This window comes from Triturus cristatus, chromosome 11 (genome assembly GCF_964204655.1).
Source record: "Triturus cristatus chromosome 11, aTriCri1.1, whole genome shotgun sequence".
Lineage (NCBI taxonomy): Eukaryota > Metazoa > Chordata > Amphibia > Caudata > Salamandridae > Triturus > Triturus cristatus.
This window is the reverse complement of record NC_140594.1, coordinates 429,536,775-429,554,970: the sequence shown is the minus strand read 5'-3', so window position 1 is coordinate 429,554,970 and position 18,196 is coordinate 429,536,775. Positions and strand designations below refer to the sequence as shown.

Here is an 18,196-nt window from a genome sequence, read left to right as displayed (position 1 = left end):
ACGACGTCTGCTACCTCAGTCAGCGCCGCTTCTCCACCTCGGGCTCCAGGTCTTCGGCTACTCGACGCCAGACTCCAGGGAAACCAGTTCTCAGGTCAGAATCTTGCTGCTTTATTGGTTCCAAGGCCTGTTCCTGCTGTCCAGGTCCTTAGGATGGTTTTCTGCTGTCTTCTTCCCCCACAGGGCTATAGGCTGGGATCCATCAGTAGGGACAAGTATCAAGGGTGGGTTTATGGACCCCACTCCAGGCACAAGTTTCCACCCCTGCTGCTTCACTCCTTCCTCCTTCACTCTTGTGCTCCTCTCTCTTCACCAGTCAGGTGCCAACTGCCAGCTCCAACTGCCAACTGCCTCTCTTATCCTCCCAACATTCTAAACGGTTTCCAACTGTCACACAGTTCTGGAATCTCCTGGAATGTTCTGGAAGGTGCTGGTAGGTTCCAGTGGATGCTGGTGATGTCACAGGTGGCCACCATTTTGTGCTCCAGGCCCTCAGACAGAAGTTTCAGGGGTAGCTAAAATGGTTCCCTGAATCTGTAGCAACACGAAAAAGTCTGGTGGTTCCCAAAAAGGAAAAATTCAAACAGGGTTTGAGGCAAAAGTGGGACAAAATAAATAATGATGAGGAGGGACCACCCAAAGGGCTGACAGGTCTAACACGCGTCCCCCCCAGCTGAAAGTGGGGAGAGCTACCCAACCCCTTGGGAGTTCTCATCACTAAGGCGGAAATACCTTGAGAGACCGTCTGCATTGGCGTGGTCCACTCCAGGCCGATGTTCCACCTGAAAGTCCATTCCCTGTAGGGAAATAGACCACCTCAACAACTTGGGATTCTCCCCCTTCATTTGCATCAGCCAACGAAGGGGTCTGTGGTCGGTCTGAACAAGGAAGTGCGAGCCAAACAGGTATGGCCGCAGCTTCTTCAGAGCCCATACCACTGCAAAGGCTTCACGCTCTATTGCACTCCACTTCTGTTCCCTGGGAAGTAGTCTCCTGGATAGGAAGACCACGGGTTGATCCAGACCCTCTTCGTTGAGTTGCGATAACACTGCCCCAATGCCATGTTCTGATGCATCTGTCTGGACAATGAACTTCCTGGAAAAGTCTGGGGCCCTTAAGACCGGGGCCTCGCACATGGCTTTCTTCAATTTCTCAAAGGCTTGCTGACAAGCCTCCGTCCAGACTACCCGTCGAGGTTGTTTCTTGGACGTGAGCTCCGTGAGAGGGGCTACGATGGTACCGTACCCCTTCACGAAGCGGCGATAGTATCCCGTGAGGCCCAAAAATGCTCGGACCTCAGTCTGTGTCTTGGGGGGTTCCCAGGCCATGATGGCCTCGATCTTCGCCTGGAGGGGTTGCACCGTTCCCCTACCCACCAAGTGTCCAAGGTACACTACCGACCCCTGCCCGATCTGGCACTTGCTGGCCTTGATCGTCAATCCAGCTTGTCTCAGGGCCTGGAGAACAGCTTGCAGGTGACGCAAGTGATCCTCCCAGCTGCTACTGAAGACGGCTATGTCATCCAGATAAGCAGCAGAGAAACTCTCCATCCCGGTGAGGATCTGGTTTACCAGGCGCTGAAACGTGGCAGGTGCGTTCTTGAGCCCAAAGGGCATCACACAGAACTGGTAGTGGCCATTGGGCGTGGAGAAGGCTGACCTTTCCCTTGCTCCATCAGTCAAAGAGATCTGCCAGTACCCAGAGGTAAGGTCAAAGGTACTTAGATATTGGGCAGCTCCCAGCCGGTCAATCAATTCATCCGCCCTAGGGATCGGATGAGCATCAGTTTTTGTCACTGAATTCAGTCCCCGGTAGTCCACACAGAACCTCAGTTCTGGTTGGGCACCCGGTGGTGCAGCTTTCGGTACTAACACCACCGGACTAGACCAGGGGCTGCTAGAAGGTTCAATCACTCCTAGCTCCAGCATCTTAGTGACTTCACTATGAATGCTGGCCTTCACCTTGTCTGACATCCGGTAGATCTTGGACTTCACAGGTGGGCTGTCTCCTGTGTCCACGTCATGGACGCACAGGTGAGTCCTACCCGGGACAAGGGAGAACAACGCAGAGTACTGCCCCAGGGCCTGGCGACAGTCCTCCTGCTGTTCAGGAGTTAGAGATGGGGAGAGAATCACTCCCTCCACCGACCCATCCTTTTCCTGAGACGCAAACAGATCAGGGAGAGGCTCGGTTTCCACGTCCTCTCCTCCGTCAGTCACCATCATCAAGATGACTTCGGGCCTCTCGTGGTGGGGTTTGAGGCGGTTGGCATGCAGCACCCGCAGGGGCTGACGAGGGGTCTTCAGGTCCACCAAGTAGGTAGCCTTACCCTTCTTCTCCAACACCTCAAAGGGTCCTGACCAGCGATCCTGGAGGGCACTAAGCTCTCCTGGTTCGATCACCCACACCTTCTGGCCAGGCTCCAACTCCACCGGGTGAGCGTTGTGGTCATACCACGCCTTCATCACTGCTTGGCTGGCTTCCAAGTTGTCAGAAGCTTGCTTCCACAACTTAGCCATTTGGCTCCGGAAGGCCAGCATGTAGCTCACCACATCCTGGGGGAGATTTCTGGGAGTTCTTTCCCAGCCGTCTCTCACCAGGTTAAGAGGTCCGCGTACAGGGTGCCCATACAGAAGCTCGAAGGGGCTGAAGCCCACTCCCTTCTGTGGCACTTCCCTGTAGGAAAAGAGTAAACAGGGTAGGAGGACGTCCCATTTCCTCCGCAGGCTTTCAGGCAGACTTCTGATCATGCCCTTCAAGGTTTTGTTAAACCTCTCCACCAGACCATTGGTCTGGGGGTGGTAAGGAGTGGTGAACCGGTATGTCACTCCACACTCCTTCCACATTGCCCGCATATACGCTGACATGAAGTTGGTCCCCCTGTCGGACACAACTTCCTTGGGAAAACCCACTCGGGTAAAGATTCCCATCAGGGCCCTAGCCACAACAGGTGCTGTTATGGTCCTCAGAGGTATTGCCTCTGGGTACCGTGTGGCATGATCCACCAGGACCAGGATAAACCTGTGACCAGCTGATGTTGGTGGATCTAACGGACCCACAATGTCGATGCCCACCCTTTCAAAGGGGGTGCTAACGACAGGAAGTGGTTCCAGGGGAGCTTTCAGCTTCACCCCTGTTTTCCCACTGGCTTGGCAAGACACACATGTCCGGCAGTAGGTATCGGACGACACTTTCATCTGAGGCCAATAAAAGTGTGGGACAAGACGGGCGAAGGTCTTGTCTTGCCCCAGGTGTCCTGCCAAGGGGATCTCGTGAGCCAACTCTAAAAGGAAGGCTCGATAACGTTGAGGAACTACCAAGGCTCTTGACGATCCATGTAGGGGTGCCTTGGGTTCACTGTAGAGGAGGCCATCCTCCCAGTAAACACTGTAGTTCCCTTCAACGTTCCCTGCTGCCTGGGCTTCGGCCTGTCGCCTCAGCCCCTCAAGGGTAGGGCACTCCCTCTGGCCCTGGCAGAATTCCTCCCTGGACGGGCCTCCCTCCACGTGCCACTCGGCCGGGATGGGTAAGTCCTCCAGATTGGTAACGTCCCCCTCCGCAGACTCCTGGTCCACCACCTCCGGTGGCCTATCCGTCCTACGGGGTGGAGACGCCGAGGCAGGCTCCTCCTGTCCTCGGTTCTTCCCTTGACTGGCAGCTGGCTGGGCCTTTGTTCCAGGCTCCAGCCGGAATGAACTCCCTCTTCGGGTAGTCTCGGACCTTGTGCTAACACAGGCCCAGTCAGGTGTACCCAGCATCTCGGTATGAGTCCGGTATTCCACCTCCTTCCAAGCGTTGTGCTCCATATCATTGCCCAGCAGACAATCGACTGGCACGGCAGGGCTTACGGCAACTCGAAGTGAACCTGCAACCCCCCCCCATTCAAAGGGAACCTCGGCCACTGGATAGTGACCTGTTCTGCCGTCAGCCATCGCGGCTGGGTGGAGTACATCGGGAATTACCTGCTCTGGAGACACCAGCTGGCTACGCACCATAGTCATACTGGCTCCTGTGTCTCTCAGAGCCTCCCCTCTTTGGCCGTTGATGGTGATCCACTGCCCATACTTTGCGGTATTTGCGGGCACCTGGATCTTAGGAACCATCTCCCGTTCTCCCAGGGACACTAGAGTGACACCTGCCCACTCCCTTCCCTTAGTTAAGGGCATCTCCTCCCCGAGCACTACACTAGCTACTCCGGGGGGCTTTCCTCCAGTGGGAGGGGGTGATCGTTTCTGACACTTCGGATCTCCTTTATAGTGTCCAACGCCACCGCACTCGTAGCAATGGACAACCCTTGGCTGCTGACTCTGGCCAGGATTAGGGTTTCTGGGTGGGTTAGCCTTAGAGGTGAATCCTGTTCCCTTCCCTTGGAAGTTATTTTGGGGGCCTTTGGAGAACTCCTTTTTCTTTTCCCCTCCCTCTTTCTTCTGGGGGGCGCCCTGTCCGGCCTTTTGAGTATCCCCTCCAGTCCCCCTTGTGGACACCCGGGTACTAGCCCAAATGTCCGCCTCCTCAGCAAGCTTCCGGGGGCTGGTCAGCTTGCTATCCACCAGGTGTTGCCGCAGTTCAGGGAAACATTTCTCGAGTAGGTGTTCCTTCAATACTAGGTCAAACAGCTCCTCGTAGTTCCTTACTTCACTGCCCTGAATCCAACCTTCCAATGCCTTCTTTGCATAGTCCAGGAAGTCCACCCAATTCTGTGTGCCCAGTTTGTGACTACCCCTGAACTTCTGTCTGTACTTTTCCGGGGTTAGTCCAAACTTCCTGATGAGCGCCAGTTTCATGGTGGGGTAGTGGGTTTGCTCCTCCTCTTCGAGGGCCAATAAAGCATCCCTACCAGCTGGAGGCATGTATTTGTACAATCCCCCTCCCCAATACTTCACTGGAACCCCATGGGCCCTCAATGAGACCTCATAGGCTGCGAGCCACTTGGCGATGTCGTCACCCGCCCCATAGCTAGCTACTATGTCCTTTGGCAGGTAAGGTTTGGGTTCCCTGGTGGACTCTTGGATTTGGCTGCCACCATTAGGAACAGGTTGTGCCCCAATTCTTAGGATCTGAAGCTCTATCTCCTTCAGTCTTATCTCATGAGCCATCCTCTCTTTCTCCGTCTCATGAGCCAACCTCTGTTCCTCCTTCTCCTTCTCCAGCTTTGCTAAATCCCATGTGAGCTGTCTTTTCTCTCTCCGATCTGCTAACTCCACGCTGGATAAGCCCCCACTAGAGGCACGGCTGCCCCCCCTAGAAAGTGTCCTGGGCCCTGCTGACAGGTTCCCCACCTCAGGTTGGTACATCTCAGCCCCCTCGGGGTCAGGCTCTCCATCCCTGTCTTCCTCCTCAGCCTTGCTTTCCCTGCGTGCCTCCCCCCAAGCCCTTAAGCTGGTTTGAAGTGCACCCTTCTTTGCTCCTGGGGGACAGTACACCCCCTCTCGCTGGCAAAACTCCCTGAGTTGGGCCACAGTGTACGTTTCTAAATCTTCCAGTACAAACTCCATCTTGCCCACTCAGGTTAGAGGACAGGTGTTGTGCAGTAACAATGCAGGGGGGTACCTTTAGTAATACCTCCTCCCACCACCAGAGTAAATTTGGAAAAAAGCAAAAACCCACAATTAGGAAGGCCGCTGTGAGAAAACTCCCGGTGTAGGCCTATGGACTACCCACAGTTATTGTTGAGTATATGTAGGCACAGCTCTATCCCACCACTGAACACCAATTTATGTTGGAAACAGCCCACTCCCACTCCGCAGGGTGGTGGTGGACCTTCCCGACACAATGGGGTAGCTTGGCTCGAGTGGTCAGGAAACAGGCACAGTGCTAAGCATACAATATACCCATACAATAACCATGCGTGCATCCGTTCCAAAAACGACTCTACACCGTAAAAATTATGAAAATATTCTTTCTTTATCTTTTTCTCTTAGTTGCTGATTGGAAAAATAAATAGGTCAATCACAATATACAGATTCTTAAATAGAGCAGGTCAAATAAATATTGGCTGTTTGATGAAATAAATAGGGGTGATCATAAATAACAGGGCATAAATACAAGTGCAATATATACAGACAATTAAATACTTTGAGGTAATAAATACTGTACCAATAAATACTGTACCAATAAATACTGTACACCAACAAGTCCTGTGGACCTATAAATATAGTGCAGCAATAAATAGATAAGAACTTAATAAATACAGTATCCCCAATAAGTAATTAGAAGTATACGGCCACACTCATGAATCAGATGACACTTCAATTCTTAAGGGCTGATTTGGCCCAGGCACAGCTTGTAGGGTGTGGAAGGCTTGGGGGGGTTCTACTCCCTGGCTGAGGCAAAGGCTGAGGCCTAAACTGAGGTAGATCAAAGGGGGGAATTCCAATGCCCTGGCTTCCCTTCTCCACACAACCTCTCTAGGTTAGTCCCAGTTCACCCCAGGCACAGTCAGGTGGGTTTCAGCACCTCCCTAGCCCCTTAGAGTAGTCTCTCAGGTCTCCACAGGGCCTTAGGCGCCCTCTACTCCACTTACTGCCCTTTTCTGATGTTCCGACGCCGCTGGAGTCGTGTCGACGCCGTGAGGCGGTTCCGGTTCGGTCTCGGCGGCCTCGGCACAATGTCAGTTCTTTGACGACGCCGGTAGGCGGTTCCGGTCCGATGTCGGTGGCCTCGGTTCGAACTCGACCTCCGATTCGACGGCGTCGGGCAGTCTCCTCACGATGTCGACTTCGGGCGGCTCCGGTCCGATGGCGCACTCTGCTCCGATGACGTCGGCCGGCCTGGCCTCGCTGTCGACTTCCGGCGACTCCGGGGTGCGATCCTCACCCCCGACCTCCGGTGCTCCTCCTCACAGGTTCCGGGCGACTCCGGAGTGCGATCCTCACTCCCGACCTCCGGTGCTCCTCTACCTCGGTCTCCGACGACTCCGGAGGGCGGACTTCACCCTTCCGATGACGCCGCTCACTCGACCTCGGTTCACTTCCTTCTCGACCCTTGGTATTCCTCTCGACCTCCGTCGGCGCCCTCTTACGACCTCAGGCGGCTCCGGGTACGACGTCTGCTACCTCAGTCAGCGCCGCTTCTCCACCTCGGGCTCCAGGTCTTCGGCTACTCGACGCCAGACTCCAGGGAAACCAGTTCTCAGGTCAGAATCTTGCTGCTTTATTGGTTCCAAGGCCTGTTCCTGCTGTCCAGGTCCTTAGGATGGTTTTCTGCTGTCTTCTTCCCCCACAGGGCTATAGGCTGGGATCCATCAGTAGGGACAAGTATCAAGGGTGGGTTTATGGACCCCACTCCAGGCACAAGTTTCCACCCCTGCTGCTTCACTCCTTCCTCCTTCACTCTTGTGCTCCTCTCTCTTCACCAGTCAGGTGCCAACTGCCAGCTCCAACTGCCAACTGCCTCTCTTATCCTCCCAACATTCTAAACGGTTTCCAACTGTCACAAAGTTCTGGAATCTCCTGGAATGTTCTGGAAGGTGCTGGTAGGTTCCAGTGGATGCTGGTGATGTCACAGGTGGCCACCATTTTGTGCTCCAGGCCCTCAGACAGAAGTTTCAGGGGTAGCTAAAATGGTTCCCTGAATCTGTAGCAACACGAAAAAGTCTGGTGGTTCCCAAAAAGGAAAAATTCAAACAGGGTTTGAGGCAAAAGTGGGACAAAATAAATAATGATGAGGAGGGACCACCCAAAGGGCTGACAGGTCTAACAGGGAGGCTCCAGAAAATGGGACAGGAGGGGTAACCCCCCCTGGCCCGAATTCTAAGCATGATCATGATGAGTCTGAAGACTCATCTATGATTAACTCTGATCCAGGGAATAGTGCAGATGGTACAGAGGGTGTCCCTAGAAGTACTAGAAGAAGAATACTTTATTGTTTGATTAATAAAAATCATTACAATGATGAATATGCTACCATAGTGAGAACGTGTATCAAGAATAGATATTAAAATATTTACATTTATACCATCACAATAAGTAAATATACGTCATAAAATAATTTAAAAACTCCTAGAGGCCTGTTTTTTATAGTGATAAAAAGTATTTAACTCATCTAAACGGTGCAACCCCCTTTTTTTAAAAAGAGAAAGTGATTTAAAAAAACAGTTAAGGGCCATAATCCTCCGTTCAGATTTTTTCGTCTATTAGGGCCGCAAACGGACATTGATTTTTAAAAGGCGATAATCAATAACACTGTAATTAAGTCAGATTTTGTGGTAAAGACCCTAGTGGTGCGAGTCCATTTATATTGTAGGGTCCCTGCGTACAATATTTGAGGGTTCCAAGATTACACAGGAAAACAAGATGGTCCGTACGCAACAGGCCATGTTCTGCTGCAATGTCCCTAGAAGTAGATCCAGTTTATTCCTCCTGGGAGGGTTCAAAGCAGACCAAGGAGATCTAGGTCTCGCTCTGCTGAGTCCAATGCTTCAGGACGTTCCATAGGGACCTCAATCTCCAGCCAGAGAGAGGGCTCCTTGGAGAGGGAACACCACCTTATCAAGCTTGAAAAGGTTAGACTCCAACTCAGGCGAGTCCAGTTGGCCCTTGACAGGAGGGCCCTGGAAATACAAAAAGCTAGGAGAAAGCAAGGACTAGAGTCTCATGGTGGCAGCCCTGGAGTCAGGGAAAACTCTTGCTACTAGGAACCTGAGTAGGATAGTGCCTCCTTACCAGGAGTGGGATGACATTCAGAAATGGATCAATGCATTGGATAGGGCCTGCAAAGTTCAGAGGGTCCCTCAAGGGCAATGGGCAGCTATCCTATGGCTCTCCTCTGCTAACAAGGGTAGAGATAAGCTCTGCACTGTTGGAGAAGAGGATGCTGACAAATATTCAGTTCTGAAGAGTGCACTCATTGATGGGTTTGGCTTAACCACTGAACAGTATAGGATTAAGTTCAGAGACACCCAGAAGACACACACCGAGGACTGGGTAGATTTCATGAACAATGCTATAAAGGCTTTGGAAGGTTGGCTTTGTGGAAGCAAGGTACATGACTATGATGGATTGTACAATTTGATAATGAGGGAGCACATCCTTAATAACTGTCAGAAACAACTTTTGCACCAGTACCTGGTAGATTCTGATCTGACCTCTCCCCAAGAATTGGGAAAGAAGGCCGACAAATGGGTCCGCACCAGGGTTAAGCAGCAAAACCATGGTTATAGAAGTGACCAGAAAAGGTAACATTCTTCTAAATCCCAGGATAAAGGTGGGCACAAGGGTAAATATAAAAAAGACTCTTCACAGCGGTCCCAAGAACCTGCATCTGGGGTGAGTCCCAAAATTCCAAGAAAGAAAAAAGGAACCTTGGTGCTATGTTTGTAAGGTAAAGACCCATTGTACAAGGGATGCTGATTGTCCAAAGGCCAAGGAAATTCCTACTACCTCCCCTGAGGTACCTGCTCCCCATAGCACAAGTACAAGTGGTAGTACAGCAACCAAGGGATTAGTGGGGCTATCCTTGGGTTCTGAGATGGGTACCGACTTAGTCAGAACTCCAGCTCAGGTTGTTCTAGTCTGTGATGGAGGCATAGACTTTGCCACCTTACTGAAAAGTCCCACTAACTTGGGCAAGTACAGACAAAAGCCTTTGATAAATGGGAAAGAAGCAATGGCTTACAGGGGCCAGTGTCACTATAGTGACATAGAAACTTGTGTGCCCTGGTCAGATCATACTTGGACAAATGTACCAAGTCACCAACGCTAGCAATGTCAGGCCTGACCATTCCTTGGCAGTTGTGAACCTCAGCTGGGGAGGGGTAACTGGACCTAAAAAGGTTGTGGTAATCAGACCTACCTTTAGATTGTTGGAAAATGTTCTAGAAACTTCAGCTTGGGATCAAGTCATCTCCAGTCATCTCTGCATGAGTCGGGACTCATGCAGAGATGATGGGCATCTCTGCCAGTGTGTTTGCTGTCACCAGGGCTCAGGCCAAACAGCTCTGCACTGAAAAGGCACTGGATCCTGGACAGATGGACCAGGTGCCTCCCAAGAGTAGGAGCAGGAAAGGTAAGGAATTGCCATCCTCACAATCTCCTAGTGAAGATCAACCTCCTGAGGGAGATGATCTCAGCCCCTGTGAAGGGACTGTCCCAGAGGAACTTGGGCCTGACCAGGCAGAGTTCTTGGGGGAAGAGGGCCCTTCAAGGACATACTTGAGTTTGGAGCAGCAGACCTGCCCCTCTCTTGTACCCCTCAGATAGCAAACTGCTGCTGAGGAAGCTGGGAATATCAGTAGGTCCCATAGGATCTATTGGGAAGATGGATTTCTGTACTCTGAAGGTAGAGACCCCAAGCCTGGTGCCACCACGAGATTGGTTAAACCCCAGACGTTCAAAGGTTTCCTACTGTCCCTGGCACACAATATTCATCTTGCAGGACACTTGGGGCAAAGCAAGACTTGGGACAGGCTTGTCCCTCGCTTTCACTGGCCCCATATGTCTGAAAAAACAAAGGTGTTTTGTCGCTCCTGTGCCACTTGCCAAGTCAGTGGTAAGTCAGATGGCACCACAAAGGCCCGTTTAATTCCACTTCCAGTGGTTGGGGTCCCTTTTGAAAGGATAGGGATTGACATTGTTGGTCCCTTGCACCCTCCATCTGCATCTGGGCACAGTTATATACTAGTAGTTGTGGACCATTTCACTAGATACCCAGAAGCCATTCCTCTTAGAACCACTACAGCTCCTGTAGTGGCCAGGGCCCTCCTGGGAATCTTTTCCAGAGTGGACTTCTCTAAGGACATCTTAACAGACAAAGGTAAAAACTTCATGTCTAGTTATATTACCGCCATGTGTAAAGAGTGTGAAGTGAACTAGAAGTTTATAATACCCTACCATCCACAGGGCAATGGGCTTGTTAAAAGGTTCAACAAGACCCTACAGGATATGATGGTGGGACTCCCAGAAAAGCTTAGGCGAAAATGGGATATCTTACTACCCTGCCTTCTCTTTGCCTCCAGAGTGGTTCCTCAGAAGGGGGTTGGCTACAGCCCATTTGAGCTTCTGTTTGGACATCCAGTTAGGGGTCCATTGTGTCTAGTGAAGGAAGTTTGGAGCAACCTCTCAAGCCTCCCAAACAGGACATTGTGGACTATGTCCTTGGCCTGCGTTCACGCACAGCTGAGTACATGAAGAAGGCCAGCAAAAACCTGGAGGCCAGCCAAGAACTTCAAAAAGCTTAGCATGACCAAAAGGCTGTCTTGGCTGTTTACCAGCCAGGTCAGAAAGTGTGGGTGTTCGAGCCCTTGGCCCCAGCAGATCTCCAAAACAAGTGGATTGACCCCCACACTATACTTGAACAAAAAAGGTGAGGTCACCTATTTAGTTGATCTAGGCACTCCCAGAAGTCCCCATAGGGTGCTTCATGTGAACCGCCTGAAAACTTTTGTGGACATGGCTGACATGGGCTTGCTCATGGCAACTGATGAGGGACAGGAGGAAAAGAGTGATCCTCGCTTGATCTCCTCTCTCAGAACCCTGATGATAGGTCAGTGGTGGAGTAGCCTTGGCAGGCATCCACACTGACCAGCAGCAAGCTGAATGTAGGCAGATCCTCAATCAGTACACACATATGTTCTCCCTGACACCCAGTCAGACCACCTGGTGTATCCATGAAGTAGACAATGGTGACAGCCTGCCTGTTGGGAGTAAAATCTTCAGACAGCATGATCATGTCAGGGATTGCATCAGGACAGTGATCCAGAGGATGCGGAATTGTGGGTAATTTAGCCTTCAGATAGCCCTTGTGCTAGTCCAGTCGTCCTTGTGGCAAAATCTCACACCAATGGTGGAAAAAGAGAGATGAGTGTTTGTTTGGCCTAAAGAGGCCTCAATGCAGTCACAAGGACTGCTGCCCATCTTATTTCAAGGGCAGATTAACTTATAGATACTTTGGCCTCAGCCACGTTTCTGAGTACATTTGACCTGGCTTCTGGCAAATCAGACTAGCTGAGGATGCCAAGCCAAAAACAGCATTTCAACCCCTAGTGGGCATTACTAATTTATTTTACTGCCCTTTGGTTTGAAGAATGCACCTGCCACATTTCAGAGGCCGGTGAACAGTGTCCTAACAGGTCTGGAAGCCTATAGTGCAGCCTATCTAGCTGATATAGCTATCCATATAGCTATCCTTAGCTCCAACTCCATTCTTTCTCTCTTCTCAAAATTGAAAATCATGTGGGTCTTTGTGCTCTTCAAAAATCGGAGACTCTTCGTGGATCTCGTGCATGAAAAAAAAAAATATATAGTACCATTGCACACTCTCTCTCTGGGTTTCATTGCCTGGTTCCATCTAACAAATTGACATATACTTCTGAATCTGCTTTCAGGAGACATTTAAAAGAACTTCACATTGCGAAGCATCCTCTGACAAGGATTCACACTGTAGCCTTTTCCATTCAACTACACAGTTGTGGACTCTGTTGGTGCTTCCCTGCTTCATGTATTACACTGACCGTCATCTCTGTTCTTATCATCTAGATGAACTCTAGCTTGTAAATATTTGATATACACCACTCTGTAACATGTTGTTAGAAAATGTGTTCCTCTTTCTGTATTATTTTACATTATCTATTTTCTCTCTGGAATCTTGGTTCCTGTCTTTAATTTGTAACTTAAGCTCACTATGCAAATTGTTTACTTTATATTGTTATCACTGATGGGGACATTAGGAGAACTGTTAATTCTCTGCATACTTGAGGGGAATTTGTATTAGCTTTCTGTATTACTTTACATTTTGCATTGTTATATCCTAAGAATCTGGTTTACCGGTTTAAAAAAAAACTTTATTATGTAATCCACTAGTTTCAATGCTCATATTTTCTTATCACTGTATGGAGTGCTGTGGTGCCCCTGACTTTGTTCATGGTATACAAAACATAGCATAAATAGATAAGTGGTGGAAAACTAGGATTTCAAGTAAGTAATCTTTACCTTCACTTCCTCTGTGCAGTTGGGTGGCCTCACTCTCCCGAATTCAGGTAATCAAGTTTAATCTGTTAGCAAAGTATAACTCTAACCACTCCCCAAACAGAACAATCCGTCAAATAAGTTGTGTGCTAAGAAGCAATTTAAAGAAGGGTGATTGCGCCTTTGCTTTCAGGCGGCCCGGTTCATGTGGCCTAATTTCTAGAGGCATATTTTCCATTGCCTTTGTGCCAAAAGTGATGAGAATGCATTTGGCCATGACCAGGTTATATTCCGAAGTTAAGGTGGAATGTGATGGGGCAGGTTTAGTCAATGGAAACCTTTTACCTTTGATGCCCTACTCTGTATCTTTTTCCAGGATGGTTTAATTCAACAATGTGGGGAGGCTATGAAGGAAACTATAAGTGTGAAAACAGTCTGCAGCTACCACACTGCCGCTGGGACCTATGGCTTGGACACTGTGAAGAAAAAGTAAGAGATGACCGTTCACCTGTTAGTTAATTTGTGAAGCTTTTGGTTACTGCGTTCACCTTACCACTATTTAATGCTTATTTCCCTACCACTAGCTTATTCACAGTCAACCAAGTTATCAGCCCATTATTATTTTTTAGTTCTTGCATTTACTGTATCTATCTTTTACCCTATCGCCACAGATCTGTCTTATGCACCTCACCACTACCCCCGCAAATTATTGCCTCATTGCTGTTTTACATAGACAGTTGTGTAAGTTCTTTTTCTAGAAAAATGTTACCGCACCACTTTCTTTCTGGATTCTTGCTGGTGTATATGGTTTATGGTGGATTCTGAATTCAATCCAACAGGGTACCTTGAAGTGGCAGTGCACAGATTCAGAAAGCAGCATTTGTTATCTGCATTCTGGAAGCTGGAGCAAGCCATATTGCATTCTTGTAATTTCATATACAAGCCTCTTCACTTTTGTAATTGGCATCAGTTCTACTGTTGTGAGGTGTCTTGATGTCCGAGGATATTAATAAAGGGCTTTCCCAGATCCTAAAATGAGTATTGCAACTTACACAAAGTACCACCAAAAGTATATTGTGATCCTTTGAGTAGGCATATTTGCCTATGTAGGTTTTGTTTCATGGAAAAATAATATTTTTAGTGTTCTGATCATCTGATCACGCGGTATGAGTTTTGAGTTCAGTTGGGTGAAGGATAACTATTTAAATTCATTTAATGCCTATTAAATAATGGTTATATTTATGATCATGCTTAGTTTAAGACTAATTATATTATTTTAAATTTAAACAGAGGTGAGGGTAAGCCTTAGAGGTTGGTTAAGAATAATTATAAAATTTAAATAAAGGGTCGGGAGTTAATACTAAGATAATGTCAAGGACAAGGAGTTAGGTTAAAAATAATTATTTTAATTTAAATAAGTGATGGTTGGATTGACGAAAGTTGTTTATTTATCTGTAGAGCCCGGACACATGGGTTGAAGAAGTTATTAAATGCATTTCAAATTTAACTTAACAATACAGTTGCAGTCAATGTATTGACAACGTAGTTGTACCTTTTACATAGTGTATTTCGAGGTAGCATCATGCAACCCTTAAAAGCACCTGGTGCCACTTTATTTCACCAGTCTTATAGTAAAATATTACATACAGTAGAAACTGACCGGTCACCAAACATACACTTGGAGAAAGGACACTACTGTTGCCTACAATGTGTTATGCGTGCAACTAATACATCTGCTCTTATTTCCACTCTAAAATTACTTCTTGAAAGCATGCTTTTGTCTCTTCGCTTCTTCTGAAGGCTGTTTACCCTTTAAAGTTATTGTCCTGGCAATAATGTGTTTTTACTTCTCCGCTATTGGCCTCTTTATGATTTCCTGTTACAGTGCTGAATTTAGAAGTACATGCTGTTAACTCGTCCACTAAAGACAATCGCATCATGTTTCCGGTCGCATTGTGTGCAAATAATTTAGTTGTGGAAACTTTTGAAGAGATTTGCAGAGGAAAGGGAATGATGTGAAAGCCAAGCTGGATGCACCTGTAATATATCTTTGTTCTTTATGAAATGGATCTTTATTAGTAGTCATAAACCCCTAAATATTGGTACGTGTGTTGTGGATGCAGCTGCACTTAAAGCTCATATAACTGAGAAGTGCTAAGTGTACATCTTCCATTATAAAATTATATAAAGTTCCTTTAACATATGGAAGAATACATTTTCTGAAAGTCTGAAGTGTTGGGACTCCTAAAGGGAAACCGCAGTGTAATACTCCAACAAAAACCTTAACTTGCTTAAGGAATCATAAAAAACAGACGAAAATGATTACAAATGCAACACAAAAGGCATTCTGGTAAACTAGATTGAAAATGCTCACTGTTCCCTTAAGGTAACAGTCGTTTCTAAATCCCATCATGCCAAAGGTTAAAGTAACGTTATAGTTGGCTGAATAACTCAGTGGCCACATTAAAGTTTTGAACTAAAAAAAAAAAAAAAAAAAGAGAGATTCAGAAGTTATAGTGGGCAGCGCTAACAATAACTTGTTACCCTGCCTGGCACTGCTTATGACCTCACATGGCATTACTGATGACCTGTTCTGTGCCCTAATTTATGACATCACTGATGTCATCTCAAATGACATAATTGATGACACCATCCAATGAGTGTGCAAGTTTCTTTTGCAGTTTGCTTAATGTCTGGTAACTACCATTCTCCTTTTCTATGTCATTTTGGTTCCAGCTAATTAATGTAAATGTTTACCAAACGCATGTGTTCCTAATGCACTATAGCTGTAAACGGGTATTGAAGATGTTATGAATGTTTACATTCAGTAGTAACTCTGTGTGCAACTGACAGTTGACTTGTATTCTTTCTGTTCCACACAACGTTTTAGGTGTGTAGAATACTTTTTCAACAGGAGAAAAATTCTATGTAGTAGATACTAACTTTTTTAAGGAAGATTAAATTGTTGGAGAGAATCTTGTCACTTGATAATTTATACTTAAAATAGAAGACTGTGTGCACTAGGTACTAAGATATGCACGTGTCCTGGTTTTGCCAGAGAACATGAGCGATCTGTAAAGTATTGACCACAGTATGAAGGGTGCAGGTAGTATATTCTGTAGCACGGTCAGACTGGTGTTTTATTTTTTTAGCGAATATTATTTTGACAACTGTTGCACCGAGTGTACACTGTTCTCAGTATATTTGTTTTAATCCTCTGTAGTGAATTTATCATGAGATTTTCTGTGTTTGTAAACAGTGTGGTATAGAATGAACTCTCTCGATAGAGTAAACACTGTTTATAGGTTCAGTGAGTGTCACAGGTATAATACAGATTAAAACCTCTATGTAGTAGGCTATTTTTTTTTTTAACTGGCATTCAGTATTGTTGGTTTTCTGTCAACAATTGTTTCGAGATTGAAGATTTTAGCGATTTACGGTTTTACTTATGTTTTATTAGAACTTTCTACCTCTATAGGGCAGAATGGTCTAACAAATAAAACAAAAGCCTCACGGAGGCTGAGGAGATTGAAATCCCTTCGGACTTTGTGAGGCCTGTCGTCCTGGGTGTAGGAAGTATGGGGGATGTGGGGGGGACTTAAACCCCCCCTAATTGTGGAGTGGAGGGGACACAGGAGACAAGTGTTGGGGGGGACGCAGAGGACAAAAAAACTCCAGCGCACTTCCACTGTTCTCAGGGCCATACTTTAAAGTTTTAAAACATTACCTATGACTGCCCTGCTTTCGACCTGCTAATCTTTCTTCATTCTGGGTCGGAATTAAAAGGTGGGTTAATTCGCCGGTGCCCGAGGACAAATTCCTGTGGCCCGATGTTAGTAATTGTTATCAGATTTGGGGCAGGTTCCCTACTTAGCACAAACTGTTGGCCAGCCATTGACTGATCAGCCAGAGCAGGCACAGCATGTGGTGTGTCTCCTTCTATCCTGGGCTAAGGACACAACAGAGAGGCCTCAGCCTCTGCTTCTGAGTAGGAGAGTTTACACGCCCCTGGCAAAGGGAGGTGCTGGGGGCTATAGAAGGAGTTCTTTGATCAGGTAATGCATCTTCGTTTTGCAACCCACCTCAAATACAGAAATATAGGGGAAAGCAAACCTGTTCCTTACCTGTTTATTGCAGATTGCATTGCCAACAGACAGGAGCGCAACTAGACCCTAACTTCGAGGGGGGCCTAAGACTCCCAGCCAAGGCATGCTGTAGCACTGGTGGCGGCCGTTCTGATAGTCTTTTTTTTGGTCTCTCTCCTCCTCCATAACCTCCTTCTCCACCATGAATTCTCTGACTACTACTCTCCAACAGTGCCCCTAATGTCTGCATAGCCTTTGTCTGACGTGCACTTAATTTTATTTATAGTGCTACTCATAGTTCAATCACATTCAGTTCTGTGATCTGCATGGTACACGTTCTTTGCTGCAGGCACATTAACCCCTCTACGCTACTTTACCAGGCCTCGAAAAATCACAAAAACTTTTACTAGACCTGCAGGTCTAGTGACGTAAATAATCTACTTGACCTATTTGTAATGCTCTTGACCCACAAACTGGTTTCAAGTGATGTGATCGTGGGCAAATACTTTAATTCAGTGAGCCGCCATTTTCTTCATTATCACATATGGGGGAGAGGAGTTGGCCTAACGGCTAGGGCGCTCGACCTCGGACCTGGCGAACTGGGTTCGAGTCTCGGTAATGAAGCTGAACATCCTATGATTCTGGGCAAATCACTTAATCTCCCCGTGCCTAACAAAAAATGAATGTGTGTCCTCATGTAACGTAACTGGTGCTATGTAAAGCGCTCTGATACCTGATTGGATTCGGGTCAAGTTTGCGCTATATAAAACTCTGCAAAAAAAAAAACCCACATATATGAGAGCACCTTCAAATGTGCGAGTTCAGCATGTCTGCTGTACAAAAACTCTTTTGTTTGATTTAATAGACTAAACTTTCTTTCCATATATAATACAAATCTAGCCACATATAGGATACACATGACCCCTTACTTGCCTCTTAGTCCATTAACAGCAATTTCATCAGGGCGGGGGCAGGAACGTTTCCGAAATCATGTTTCAAAACTGTCACTTTTAATAAATACATAAATAAAGCATAACGTGGTAGCACACCTTCATTTGTAATCAGCAGATTTTACATTGAAATGGCCACAGACCTTCCCACTGACATGCATTTTTTTCTGATAAAACTATATAGTGCACAAAGAATGTTTGGAAATAGTTTCTGCAAATATGTGTCACTTGCACATCACCAAGTAAAGTGTTCTGGTTT

At 47.2% G+C, this 18,196-nt stretch overlaps 1 protein-coding gene across 2 annotated transcripts in view; it reads left to right on the top strand.

Moving 5' to 3' along the window:
- Window positions 1-18,196, top strand: part of GMCL1 (germ cell-less 1, spermatogenesis associated) — a 615,261-nt gene that overhangs the window by 137,300 nt on the left and 459,765 nt on the right. For both annotated transcript variants that reach the window (XM_085636262.1, XM_085636261.1), the window contains exon 5: window positions 13,279-13,391. In XM_085636262.1, coding sequence (XP_085492388.1) covers window positions 13,279-13,391 — 113 coding nt within the window. The remainder of the gene's footprint in view (window positions 1-13,278; window positions 13,392-18,196) is intronic.